The sequence below is a fragment of the Phragmites australis genome, chromosome 5, assembly GCF_958298935.1.
Source record: "Phragmites australis chromosome 5, lpPhrAust1.1, whole genome shotgun sequence".
Classification (NCBI taxonomy): domain Eukaryota; kingdom Viridiplantae; phylum Streptophyta; class Magnoliopsida; order Poales; family Poaceae; genus Phragmites; species Phragmites australis.
The window spans coordinates 22,156,738-22,170,884 of record NC_084925.1 but is presented as its reverse complement, the minus strand read 5'-3'; the positions used below and the strand labels follow the sequence as shown (position 1 = coordinate 22,170,884).

At 42.5% G+C, this 14,147-nt stretch overlaps 1 protein-coding gene across 1 annotated transcript; it reads left to right on the top strand.

The window, feature by feature from the left end:
• The first annotated feature begins 1,156 nt into the window (after positions 1 to 1,156).
• Positions 1,157 to 13,408, top strand: LOC133918929 (riboflavin biosynthesis protein PYRR, chloroplastic). Its single transcript, XM_062363064.1, is given in 10 exon segments — positions 1,157 to 1,824; positions 2,121 to 2,255; positions 3,491 to 3,590; positions 3,677 to 3,802; positions 3,890 to 4,203; positions 4,820 to 4,939; positions 5,236 to 5,481; positions 6,539 to 6,664; positions 12,794 to 13,019; positions 13,022 to 13,408. Coding segments are annotated over 10 exon segments (1,836 nt in total). The 5' UTR covers positions 1,157 to 1,413; the 3' UTR covers positions 13,054 to 13,408.
• The last annotated feature ends 739 nt before the right edge of the window (positions 13,409 to 14,147 follow it).

The following is a 14,147-nucleotide window of genomic DNA, read 5'->3' as shown; positions in this document are numbered from 1 at the left end:
TTACCTTTTATTCGATCAACCTATATAATATCTATCACTTATCACTTCGTATTTATTAAAACTGAACCTATAAAAATGGCCTAGTGACACTAGGGATAGTATTGGGCCCATCCCTGTTCTGCGGCATATAATTCTTCGATTAGGGTTAGGATGATGCTCTTTCGCCCCTCACAGTGGCTATAAGCGAGTGATCCTAGTCCCGCCTTCTATCTGGTAGAGGTACATTCCCTTGCCCCATTTTCCTATCCCATGTGTCTTGAAATTCCTCGTATGCGATGGTTTTAGACATCTATCTTGTGCTATAGCGATGGTTTTATATGTCTGTCCTGTGTTATTTGTATTTATGTTAATATGCTGGTCTTGCCATCTATCATGCATTCTTGTGTTAATGTGATCTGTGCTGGTCATGTTAAATGCATACCTAGATTCTACCTCAATTCTGTATGAATGTAAAACTTTGCTAGCATGTAATTGGGGATAGGGACCCGTCGACTACCAATTACATGTGCAGAGGTGAGGATGAGGAAAAATGAACTTAAAGGCCGGGATGTGAAATTTTCCTCCATACGTGGATCTCTCAAATATATATCTATACTTTTATAAAATGTATGAGTTAAAAGTAGATCCGATTAATCTCCATCATTCATTCGAGTTTATCAAACACTCACCGAAAATACATTTTATTTCTCATTATTTTTCTTTCATACTTAGACACCTAATATTGAACTTCCATACATTTCAAAAATATATTCAATCTCATATTATTTGTCTTTCATACCCAGACGTCTAATATTTTCTAGATTGATTCCATATGTGTGAAACACATAGGCACTTGCTAGTTATAGTAAAGTAATTTAGAGGACCGTATCATAACAATACACTCCTAGACGAAGGAAGTATGATATATCCTACTCTTTAGACACCTATTTTTTATTTTGTTTTTAGACGATAGCTATGAGTCGTTGGATAAGCATCCAACTGCTCACAACCTTTATTCAACCACAAGATCAAACCCCATGCAGCTTCTTCAACCGACACCACCCGATGCTCCCCTACCTCCCGCCCTCTTCCAATAACAACTACGCCCTCACCTCTCCCTTAATAACATCTAGTTTTCACACTTTTCTACTCTCATCTCCTATACCTCCTTAGAACTTCCTCTGAAACCGCGGACGAACAAGCCCCACTCCCAGGAATCGGTCCCCGCCGGAGCATGCTACTCTTGCCAGCGTGTGTTCACACTGGGGATTTCAGGCGCCTGTGCTTAGAAAGCGTGATGAAGTATTTAGCAAAATGGAAAAGCAAAACAGCTTTGAGAAATTCAAGAAAATGGTTCCCCCGAAAAACTATTCCAAAGCAAACGGTCCCTGTCAGCCATAGCCAAAAACTCCGTCCCCTTCCTCACCCGAAAACATGCCGCCGCTCGGCGCCGTCGCGCCCGCCCCGGCAGCCACCCGCTTCCTCCTCCATCTCCCCCTTCGCACGCTCCGCCGCCTCCCCGCCTCATGCGCCGCCGCCTCCCATTCCTCCCACGCGCACGACGCTCTCCTCCTCCGCCGGGCCGCCGAGGTGGCCGACTGCTCCGCAGGGCTCACCTCCCCGCATCCCAACTTGGGGTGCGTCATCGCGCGGCCCCAGCTCGAGACCGACAGCGTCGAGGCCTGGGTGGTTGGCGAGGGCTTCCTCTACGCGCAGGGCACGCCCTGCGCCGAGCTCCTCGCCGCTCGGGAGGCCGGTGAGCACGCTCGCGGCGCCACGGCCTACCTCAACCTCGAGCCCGGAGACTGCTACGGGGACAGCACCGCCGTCGCATCCCTCGTCCAGGTGCTCGATGGAGTTGCCTTTCCTATCCTCCCTTCTCATCTAATTCTCCAAATTTGCTATTATTTGCAGAAATTCCCGTGCCATTTACAAGTCATAAAACCTAATGAGTCTTGGATTACAATCGTTTACTCCTGAACATGTATGTATCTTGCAGAGTAGTCTGCGTCACCGTAGATGACAATAATGTGTACGAATTGAATATTCTTTGATTAGCGAGGTTTTGACCCTTGTGAGTTTCTCCACAGGAGCTCTGTGTCTGCATAAAAATGTAGACAGTATACTAATGATTTTATTAGGCAGGAATCACAAGAGTTGTGGTGGGTCTTAGACACCCCCTGAAGCACTTGAGAGGGAAGGCAATTCAAGCATTACGAAGTGAAGGCATTCAAGTTGATGTTGTGGGGGAGGATCTGCAGAGTAAAATATTCCAGGTGACTCTTGGCTTATATATGTTTTTTTCGCAAGTTTTGATTGCTTACAGCTTTATTTTATGTCCATTGTTTAGATCTCCTAAACTCACAGTTATGATCTTGTGGTTTTGGCACTGACATTATGATTTGAGAAGATATAAAAAGTTTGTAAGTTTACTTTAACGGGAATACAAAACTATGAGTGCATATTTCATTGATCTGTTACACTTCACTTGATCTATGTATGAAGCAATTTGGAAGAAACATACCGTGTGAAAGAAATGGAAGACTTAGTAGGGCCAAAACCGAGTATATGAAGCGCAATTTCGGTGTTACTAAGTATGAGAGAGAAGATGTTAGTCTCAGTGGAGAGGTGGTTCCTAAGAAAGATAACTTTCACTATTTGGGATCGATGCTACAGAGGGATGGTGATATCGATGAAGATGTTAGTCATATAATCAAAGTCGGATGGATGAAATGGCGCCAAGCTTCTAACATCCTCTGTGACAAGAGGGTGCCACAAGAGCTGAAAGGTAAGTTCTATAGGAAGACAATTCGACCCGTGATGTTGTATGGCGCCGAATGTTAGCCAACTAAAAGGTGACACGTCTAACAGTTAAATGTAGCAGAGATGCGTATATTGCGATGGATATGTGGCCATACAAGAAAGGATCGGATTCGAAATAATGATATACGAGATATGGTAGGGGTAGCGCTAATTGAAGAAAAGCTTGTTCAATATTGGTTGAGATGGCTTGAACATATCCAACGGAGGCCTCCAAAGTTACTTGTGCATAATGGGACACTGAGACACGCTGATAATATGAAGAGAGGCAGGGGTCGATCAAATTTAACGTAAGAGAAGTTTGTAAAGAGAGACTTGAAGGAATGGAATATCCTCAAAGAATTATCCACGGATAGAAGCACGTGGAAGTTAGCAATCCATGTGTCAGAACCATAACTTATGCATCAGTCTACTTATACTATTATTTTTTATTTTTTACTGTTATTAGTACTTTTATTATTGTTATTGTTTTCTCATCAACTGAGAAAGGCTGCTGCTGTTGTTGAGAGAAATGGAAGAGAACCAGGTTGACCTGTTATATGCCTATTGACAAATATAATAGAGAAAATTAGGAACAACCCCCACCCACTCAAAACAAAAGGGAACAGACCCTACTAAGTGGGTCAGAAAGATATAGTCATTCCATTATTTCATTTTACTAGTTTATTAACTTTTAAGTTGTTCACTGTAGGAAGCTCTGAAGTCATGCCTCATTGTAAATGCTCCATTACTTTACAGAGCTGCCTTTCATGTCCCATTCTCAGTTCTGAAGTATGCTATGACTGCAGATGGTGAGACATGATATGATAATGTTAGTTGGGATATTTATTCACATGACATCTAGCTTGTACCCTTTTTCACCTCAATTAATGGGCAGGAAAAATTGCGGCAAGTAGTGGGCATGCTTCTTGGGTAAGTGGCAAAGCATCAAGAGGCCGAGTATTTGAATTGCGTGGCAGAAGTGATGCTGTTATTGTTGGTGGAAATACAGTGCGCTTGGATGGTAATGACCACATAATGCAACATTCTAGTTGCCATGTTACCTATTGGTGTTGATTCATAAAATTGAAGCCTTTTAGTTGTGTTGTAGATCCTCGGTTAACTGCAAGGCATGTTAAGGGACATGTTCCAGTGCGCATTGTGATGTCACAGTCTCTTAACCTTCCTGAAGAAGCAAATTTATGGAATGTTAACGATGCATATACAATTGTTGCAACTCAACGAGGTGCTCGTAGAGATTTTCAAAAGAAGCTGGCTATGAAGGGTGTTGAAGTAGTGGAGTTTGACATGCTAAATCCTAGAGATGTTATGTCATATTGCTATGATCGTGGTTACCTTTCCGTATTGTGGGAGTGCGGTGGGACCCTATCAGCTTCTGCTATATCTGCTAGTGTTATTCATAAGGTGAACATTTTTTTAACTAGATTTACTATATATCTCTTGTTCATTTGACTATGTTTAAATTAGTTGTATTATGGTTCGGCGATTAATTTTGTTCTACTTCACAAATAGTAAACTTAATGGAATGAGCACAAAATCAGATGAAACAACTAGGGCATTGAACATATAGAATTTATTTTGACTTCTTCAGGTTTGCATTTGGTAGAATATGAATATTGGCATGTTAATTGACATGTTTTGGGCATACAGATCCTACAAAAGGTCAGTATAATGTAGACATGCTTTATTTCTTGGGTGAACCTGCCGATAAACCATAGATGAGGAACCATATGTTAGAAGTAAGATCAAAGCTTAGCTCTTGCGTCCCTGGAAGGGGACCTGGGATAATCACAAGGACAAAAGTCCCTCTGCATTTACTTCTCTCGTTTACATAATCACATATGAATATCTTAGCGCCCATCATTATTTGCATCATGAACATCAGCAATTCACTTTTATGGTTTGTTGGTTGTCTTGGCTTTATTAGAATCCCTCATTTTTGTGTCATCATGTGCTTGTTCTATAGCAGATGTTCTATAAAAGCTCATCCTACAATGGTGAATTTTGCATCTCTTGACAGGTCTATGCATTCTGGGCTCCAAAAATAATTGGGGGAGTAAATGCCCCAACACCAGTTGGTGAACTAGGGATGAACCAAATGACTCAAGCGATTGATTTAATTGATGTCTCTTATGAGCAGGTTCGAATGTTTTCTTCAGCAATGAAATTAATATACTCAATACACTACACTTTTGTTAGTATTCATTTCATTTTTCAACTTCTTCCTATTTTCTCTCTTTTGTATCAGTGTCTCATATTTTTTAGAACCCCACCATTTTTTGTCCATTTTGGGTAAATTTTCCTACATTGCTCTCTTCAGGCTATATATTTTAAGACTGACATCCGAGTAACTATGCATTGCTGCTGCATATCTATGCCATTTGGCATTAGTTCACGTCCCATACATGTTACATTTTTTCCTTTATGATTCTGCAGATTGACCGAGACATGCTCATGAGTGGATACATCCAACCCATTCCTGATCTTTCACCTGTTATACCATCTGTGGATGAAATATCTTCCGTTGATCCAGAAGTATCTCCATATGAAACAAATATCGTTTCCTTTTACAAGACTTGGGATGTTTTTGGGGCTTTCTCAAACTTTTCACCTCATCCAATTCGCATGCCCGATGAAAATGGAGATTATGTAACATGGCCAACAGTGGAACACTATTACCAGGTTTTTCTTCTTTCAGTAAATTTCACTTTGGACCATGTATGTGTACTTGGTGCACTTTGAACCACCTTTGACAATAACTTCCACTTCGAGCCATATATTTGATGCTAATATTTCAATTTGCACTGTATTTAAGGAATCGACCTTTGACCATGCTCACGTGACGAGCAGTTTCATCCACCTCAGCTCTACGTATTCATTTAGAAGGATAGATTGTTGTTTCCAGACCAAGCTTTCTTCCTATCAGTTCATTCTTCATTGCCTGCTTGCTCTTTGGCCTCAAGTTGCTAAAACTGACTCTCCATATTGCATAGGATGGTATCGAGTTTATGACGCCGTCGACCATCCAAAAAGTCAACATCCTACATGTAATTTGACCCTCTAATTACCTGTTTGCTAGCATTGCAGAGATAGGCATCGAGCTGACAATGAGGTAGGCATGGCCGTGGTGGTGTGACAGTACGGGTGCGACAGTACAGGTGGTGACTTGAGGAGAGGCGGCGACAAGGTAGACATGGCTGAAGAGGAGTGGCCGTGCAGGCGGCAACTTGAGGTGACAACGTTAGTGAGGAATATAAGCAGATGATAAAGTAACGGTGGCACTTGGACTCTAAAGGCACGATATGGAGAGGCGGCTCTAGTAACTTGAGGCCAAATGGGAAGCATGCAACGAAAAATGAACCGAGAGAAAGAAAGCTTGGGCTAAAAACAATAGTCCACCCTCCCAGTTGAATCCGTGGAGCCGAGGTGGATATAACTGCTCGCCACGGAGCAGTTCCAAAGGCCTAATCCTTAGACATGGTGCAAATTGAAAGGTTACCATAAAATATATGATTAAAAGTGACACCTATTATTAAATGTGGTTCAAAGTGCATCAAAAGCACTAATATATGGCCTAAAGTGAAATTTGCTCTCTTTTTTTGGTTACATTTGTCAATCTTTGCTATAGGGAGCAATCCTTGATCATAATGCACTAGCATATGTTTCTTTTTTTTTTCATTACTGTGCAACATCATTCTTTCAATTGTCAAACATGTCAGTAAGCCCAAACTTTTTTCAGGCCCATAAGTTTGTCGGTGTTGACAAATCTGAAGCAAGAGACCTTGTCCAAGAAATAAAGCAAGCAAAGAGTCCTGAAGAGGCTGCTAGAATAGGAAGGACTCGGCAAAGAGAATTCCCAGAATTGGTATGTCTGAATATTCTGCTTTCATTTTTTAGTTTTTACTGATTATAGTGGGAAGAAATGAAGGAACCTTCTTGATATAAGTGATATATAACATGCGATCTGTTAGAGATATTTATTGTTATATCGTACCTATGTAAAATACCCATGCTATAAGGGGCTTTTTGCATATTGCTCACCTATATATGTATACTAGTTAAGTGTCTGTATATTGCAATGAAAACATAAATATTGAACTCGGTAACATAAACCCAAACTCAAGATATGGAGATTTGGATGTGTCATGGGAGTATCGTTGAACGAATACGTCGGGAGCGATGTGTAGTTTGATTTCAGATGTGATCCAAAAAAGGAGAGATTATCCGCTAGTTTTCCTCCTAATTTCTTCATTTATTTTCATTAGTAAAATTGAGCTTATATCCGTAGCCGTTAATGAGATGGGGAAATCGGAGGACGAGGGTGGATAGCAAAAGAGGCTAAATTATTTGAACCTTAGCGGTTTTTATTAGATGAGAGGAGTAGGGGAAGAGGTGATGCGAGAACCAACTCGTGTTTTATATATTAGAGATATACTGGCCTATAGTCTCTATGTAATACAAGTTGCTATTCCTAACATGATATTAGAGCTAGGTTTTGTTTTGGGACACAACAACTCCTCTCGATCTAGCCCACCCACTTGTCTCCCTATCCTTGTCGGTTGCTCTCTCTCCGTTGCCGACCCGATTCCCTACCAGATCCGACTCTACTCTGGCTGGATCTGCTTCTCCCTCAACCAGATCCAGGCTCTCCCTTGGTCGAATTCGGCTCTCCCCAGACTGATTGCGTCGTGTTGGCCCTCCCGCGGCTATGCCGCCCTTGCTGTCCAACTCTGGCAGCCGTTGCTGCACTCCCGTGGCCACGCCATCCCAAGACCAGCCACTGCTGTCCTCTCTGGTCCGCCACCGACACCCTCCCATTGTGATGCTGCCCCGGGACCCGTCGCTGGCAGGTTTGATTCAGCAGCTCCCCGACCGATTTGATCCACGATCGCCTGTTGCTGGTGACCTCACCGGCGGCCACCCGCTCCTCTCTGTCTTTGCTCACTCGCTCTCCTTCCCATCTCTGATTCACTCACTCTGTTCTCTCTAGAGTCGTGCGGGTAAGCAAGGAGCAACATGTAAAAGAAAAACAAAGAAAAAAGCAAAAAAAAAAAAAAAAAAATTTGCAGCAGTTGCCGCTCGCCTCTACATGTTTGCAGTCTCGCCATCGCTAGCCGCTACTCTTTTGCACTCTTGTCGTTGCTCGCCGCTACTCTTTTGCACTCTCGACGTAGCTCTCCACTACTTCTTCGCACTCTTGTTGTCGCCACTTCTTTAGGATGTCGTCAGGCATCGTTCCAGTTCCTTAGTGCTCGGTAATTTTGATGGTGTCAACTACCTTACTTTGCGCAGCATATGCGCATTTGCATGCGTGGGCTTCATCTTTGGGGTGTTCTCTCTGACGACATTCCTTATCCGCCTTCCCTTGTTCTTTCGACGGAGCTTGTGATGCCTTTCACTATCAAAGTAGATAAAGCAGCTATTGAAGCTGTCACCGCCAACTATGATAAGACTGTCCCCGCCTACCAAGATGCTTTGGAGTTGTATCGTGATCACTTGTTTGATTATACTTAGTGGATGGATGATGATGCTCGTGCTACGTGAATGCTAGTTGCTAGTGTCAAGTTCTGGTTCTCCTCTGAGATTGTAGAGTTTTATACTGTCTTTCAGATGTGGACTCATCTTTATCAGAACTATAAGCCTTCTGCGGATTCTCTCTACCTGTCTATTGTTCGCCAAGAGCAGTCTCTTCAACAGGATGATGCCATTGTTGATATGTTCTACGATCATATGTTGGGAGTATGGCGTCAGCTGGACTCTTTTTGCGCTGCTTGTTGCCGCTCCTATAAGTGTTGTTTGGATTTGCGTGCTGAAAACCTCTACGAGTTCTTGACTTGTCTTTGTCCCGAATTTGAGTAGCGTCATCCTTGTGAGTGTACCAAACTAACTGCTTAATCTGTTGAGTGTCTTTCTAGGTTATGGTGTTGAGCATAAAGGTTATCGATGTTGGGATCTTGTTGCTTGTCAGATGCATTTTTCTCGGGATTCTATTTTTGATGATTCTCGTCCCTTCTATCTCTGTACCGCCCCTGAACCATTGTCTTTTCTCACTTTTCCTGCCACACCCATCACTATTTTGTTCTCGTTTTCCTGCTAACCTGTGGTGCCTCCTCCTGTTGCACCTTCTTTGGTGTCTACCTCGCCTTTGACTCCCACCCCACCAGATCCTCCTTCTGGCATTGTTGCATCTTTTACTTTATACTACACTTGTCTTCTCATGCTGTCTCACATCTTGCTAAGCTTTGACGAGACGTCTCCTTCTGGCGATCCAGCTTCTCTATCTTCTCCTTGCTACTCTATTTGTGATCGACAGTCGATTTGGCCTCTTGATTGATTTGTTTTTGCTGGGGCTATTCTTGCTGAGCCGTCTTCTTATCGTGAGGTTGCTGTTCATTAGGAAGGGCATCATGCGATGGTAGAGGAGCTGGTTGCTCTTGAGCGTACTGGCAGTAGGATCTTGTTCCTCTTTCCCCCACATGTTCATCCCATCACGTGTAAGTGGGTCTATAAGGTTAAGACCTGCTTTGATGATTGACTTGGGCACTACAAGGTTTGTCTTGTCGTTCGTGGTTTTTAGTAGGAGCATGGTCGTGACTATGATAAGACTTTTGCACCTGTAGCTCACATGACCATAGTTTGCACTCTTCTAGTTGTGGCCTCTGTGTCAATAGTCAATCTCCCAGCTTGACGTCAAGAATGCCTTTCTTAATGGTGAGCTGTGTGAGGAGGTATACATGCACCCACCACCCGAGTATTTTGTTTCTAAGGGCATGACTTGTCTCCGCCTTTCTCTTTATGGCCTTAAGCAAGCCTTGTATTTTGTTTCTAAGGGCATGACTTGTCGTCTCCGCCTTTCTCTTTATGGCCTTAAGCAAGCCTTTCGTGCCTGGTTTGAACTTTTTTCTTCTGTGATCATTGCTACTGGTTTTTCTGCTAGTGCTCATAATCTTGCGCTCTTTGTCCACACTTCGTATTATGATCAGACTCTTCTCTTGTATGTTGATAATATCATCATTACATGAGATGATTCTAAGTATATTGCCTTTGTGAAGGCTTGTCTTTATGAGCAGTTTCTTATGTTTGATCTGGGTCCTCTTCGCTATTTTATTGGGATTGAGATTTTTTTACATTTGAGGGTTTCTTTATGTCCCAAGAGAAGTACATTTATGATCTTCTTGATCGTGCTTCTCTCACTGATGAGCGCACTATTGAGACTCCCATGTAGCTTAACCTTCATCTTCGGTCCACTAATGGTGAGCTTCTTGCGGATCCCACCCGCTATTGTCATTTTGTTGGGAGTCTTGTTTACCTTGGTATCACTCGTGATATTTCTAATATAGTGCACATTCTCAGTCAATTCGTTTCTGCTCTCACTCAGCTGCACTATAGTCATCTTCTGCATATTTTGCGCTATCTTTGTGGGACTATCTCTCGTCATCTGTTCTTTGCACGATCTAGCTCTTTGTAGCTCCGTGCATATTTTGATGCTACTTTGTAGCTTCGCATATTCTGATGCTACTTGAGCTAGTGATCCTTTTGATTACTAGTCTTTTTTGCTTACTTTGTTTTTCTTGGTGGTTCTCTTGTTGTTTGGAAGACTAAAAAGCAGATTGCAGTTCTCATTCCAGTGTAGAGGCTGAGTTACGAGCCATGACGTTATTGACAATGGAGCTCAATTGGTTATAGTGGTTACTTGAGAATTTTGGTGTTTCATCTTCTACACCTATTCCTCTTTACTTTGACAATACCTGTGCTATTAGTATTGCTCGAGATTTGGTGAAGCATGAGCTCGCCAAGCATATTGGTGTTGATGCTTCTTTCATATGGATATAAGTACATGATGAGGTTATTGATCTTCAGTATGTTCATTCAGAACTTCAGTTGGCTGATTTCTTCACGAAGGCATAAAGTACAACTCAGCACATGTTCTATCTCTCCAAACTCAGTGTGGTTGACCCCCCATGAGTTTGAGGGGTGGTGGTTAGAGATATTTATTGTTATATTGTGCATGTGTAATATCCTCATGCTATAAGGGGCTTTCTGTATATGTTTTTGCTGTTTTCTACAGTTTTTCCTATCGTTTTCGAATTTTCGGGACTTACGCGAAAACGAGACGGAAACGATTTTGCTGTTTTCTCGACTGTATTGTCGGTATCCCGTTTTTAATCTGGAATTTTTCATTTTTTCAATTGAGACCAAACTTCACAAATCACAATGTAGCCCACATGCCAAGTCCAATTGGCCAACCCAAACATCACTCCTGTCCCAAACTTCACTTAGACCCTAGGGGCCTAGTCTGAGTCGGCTGCTGACCTACCGATGTCGTTCAAGCTCCCGTGCTTGCGCTGCCTCCAACTCTAGTCTTTGTGTGACTGTATGTTGTGTCCATTATTCAAGTTACGACATGGTGACTGTTTTACAATCGAGACTTCTGTCATTATGCGATCTATCTGTGTATAGTATGAATTACTTTTGTTGGTGTGACTTAATCAACTTTCGCGTTGATGCTTGAAGTCATGGTTCTATAGGTCGGTGTTCCCTGTTTGACTTATCGGTTCCCGACCGATACAGGCGTATTTTCGTTTGGATTGGTCGTTTTTGATATCTTGACAATCCCGAGTTCGTACTCGTTTCTGGTTTTCCCGCTTTTGATTCTGCTTTCGATATTCTGATCACACTGTAAACTGATTGCATTACTCTTCATTTGTTTCACGCCCAACATAATCGGATGCTACAGGAACATATAGCGCGCCTTCAGCAAGCTAATTACCCCCGATCTGGGCGGTAAGCAATTGCGATCCCGTCCAGCAGTGCACGATGCTCCCTCAAGGAAAAAGAATTGGGAAAAACTCCCATCTCCGCAGCGCACGACACAAGAAGTGGCATCCACTAGGCGGCCATTGCTGTTCCCGCATGCTGCACGCGGCTTCCTCGTCATACCTCACCACCTTCAAGCCCGTTTCCGATGGCAACTTTTTCGGATTTGTCAAGGGTGAGACCGGGTCTGGTGCCTCGGCGGTTTGCGCATGACGCCTCTTTGGGCTGCTTCCCTCCGCATTTTGCTTTCCACCTCCAAGCTGCCTTCCCATGGCCATAGTGCATTCGGCAGCCTCAGTGGGCATCTTCAAGAAGGGAGCAATGGTGATGTCGTTCTGATCTGAGCGTCCCGGCCATCATCCGTGCGGTTGATCACGTCTAGGATTGCCACTGGTGTGTGTTCCTTCCCCGTTACTACTGCTCAACCAAACAAATCAAGCATCATCGGTTCCTTTCCCGTTACAGCTGTGAATCTGTTCCCTTCGCGCTTACGTTACCATTTGTGGAACCAAACATCACTTATGTGGTTGCATATAATTAGTAACAGTCTCCGACTCTGTTGCTACTGACCAAAAGACAAACCACCACCAGTATCAAGGATTAATCCTTGATCCTTGATAGGGAAGGGCACCTTGGGGTGGTACACTGTTTTGATAAATTGCATAAATGTTTTTTTAAAACGCTAGCAGTATGCATTGTCATTTTTAACAGAACATTTGGAGTATATAATACAATATCATCACTTCCATTTATCAGAGATTTATGGTATATAAGCTATATGATATTGCTGTAACATGTTAACGGAAATATGCCATGTTCTTATGCTACAGTAATCCAGTTGCTCAATCATTCTGTTGAACAAATGTTGTTTAACCTTCCAGTAAAATTGGTTGTCTTGGCTAGGTATTTAAACTGACGTGCTTTGCTCTGTCTCTGGGCAGCCATCTATGGTTGTTGTACGGTGCATCACCTCAGGCATTGGTTGTTTGGTAGTACTAGCCTACCGGTGCTAGTGATCATCTGTAGGGCTTATATGGCAACAAATCATCATATTTTAAAAGAGTATATGGCCCATTTGGTTTGGCTCCACTTTATATGTTTAGATCATTTTGTTTCACACTCTTGCTTGGTTATGTAAACTGATATGAATGTTTTCTTAAATACCTTTGCTTTTTAGGTACGGACAGATTGGGAGTCTTCGAAGATTGATGTGATGTACAGAGCTATCAAATGCAAGTTTTCAACTTATCCCCATCTGACTAACATGCTGTTGTCAACGGCTGGCTCCGTTCTTGTTGAGGCATCACCCCACGATCTATTTTGGGGTGGCGGGCGTGAGGGCGAAGGTCTGAATTACTTGGGCAGATTGCTGATGCAGTTGAGATCAGAGATTCTGGGAACAGTTCCGCAAGTGTAGAGGTAAGGGAGCCAGCTTGATCTGCAGGTGTACCAAGTTTGTTTGGCAGAAGAGCTGCTTGCGAGATCCGACATTTAGGTCTGGCAGGTTCTTGACTGTTATAGTGCCTCTCAGTACAGCGACGGCAATCAAATTTTGTTAAATCATCTATGCCTAGTTTTCCTTTCATTGCTATTGAAAGCTGAAATGCTTTCTTGGCGCGAAGAACCTATTGCAGCCTGTTCTCTTGTGAAACAATTTCAGGTCTACACCTCATAAGCCATAACTGATTAATATAGGGAAGGCAAGGCAAGGCAGAAAGACCAACAGTATCATGCAGAGTGATATGATGTGTACTCTGTAACAGTCTTAAATAAAATGGAGTTACTTCCCATATATCTTCCTTCTTTTTATCCTGTTCTCAGTTCCCGTTGATCGCTCTGCCTCATCGTTACTGACATTACTGGCAAACACAACACCGGGGGCATGACATCAGCGATTCTGAGTCTTCTATTTCCTCAATGCACCATAGCACATTTCTAATAATAGATACTCATTGTACAGGTCGCCTCTTATATCGTCTTTAAATTTACGTGGAGACAAGAGTCGACCTAAAGACAGCCCCATTGAAGACGGGTGTAGCAAAAATAGTCATTTTAAGCTACGGTTGTGATTTTAATAATTAATAACAATATAATTATTAGAATTAACATATTTATCAAGAATATATATTATTAGGTATCATGGATGTAATACATTAAGAATTCACCAAAATCGGGATAAAGTTTGATTGAATTGAAAAAGTCCTAGAAAGATTTGCCTCACCAGATGATCCGATGCAGAGAAGTTTACACTCATCAGAGCATTGTGTCCAGAGGCCGATAGCCTCACTGGATAATCTGGTGAATAGGATATGAGACCATCATAGTGTTTCTGACGAAGGGAAAGAAGGCTGAGGACCTTACCGGATAGTCTGGTGATGAAGGGCATAAAGCATCAGAGTATTTCTTGTAGAGATGATTCTAAGTGCTGAAGAATGAAGATCAAATCACAGGATAGTCCGGTGATTATAAAGATAGTTGCATTGGAGCATTTTTAGGGAAAAGAAGAGAATATTTAACTCACCGGATAGTCT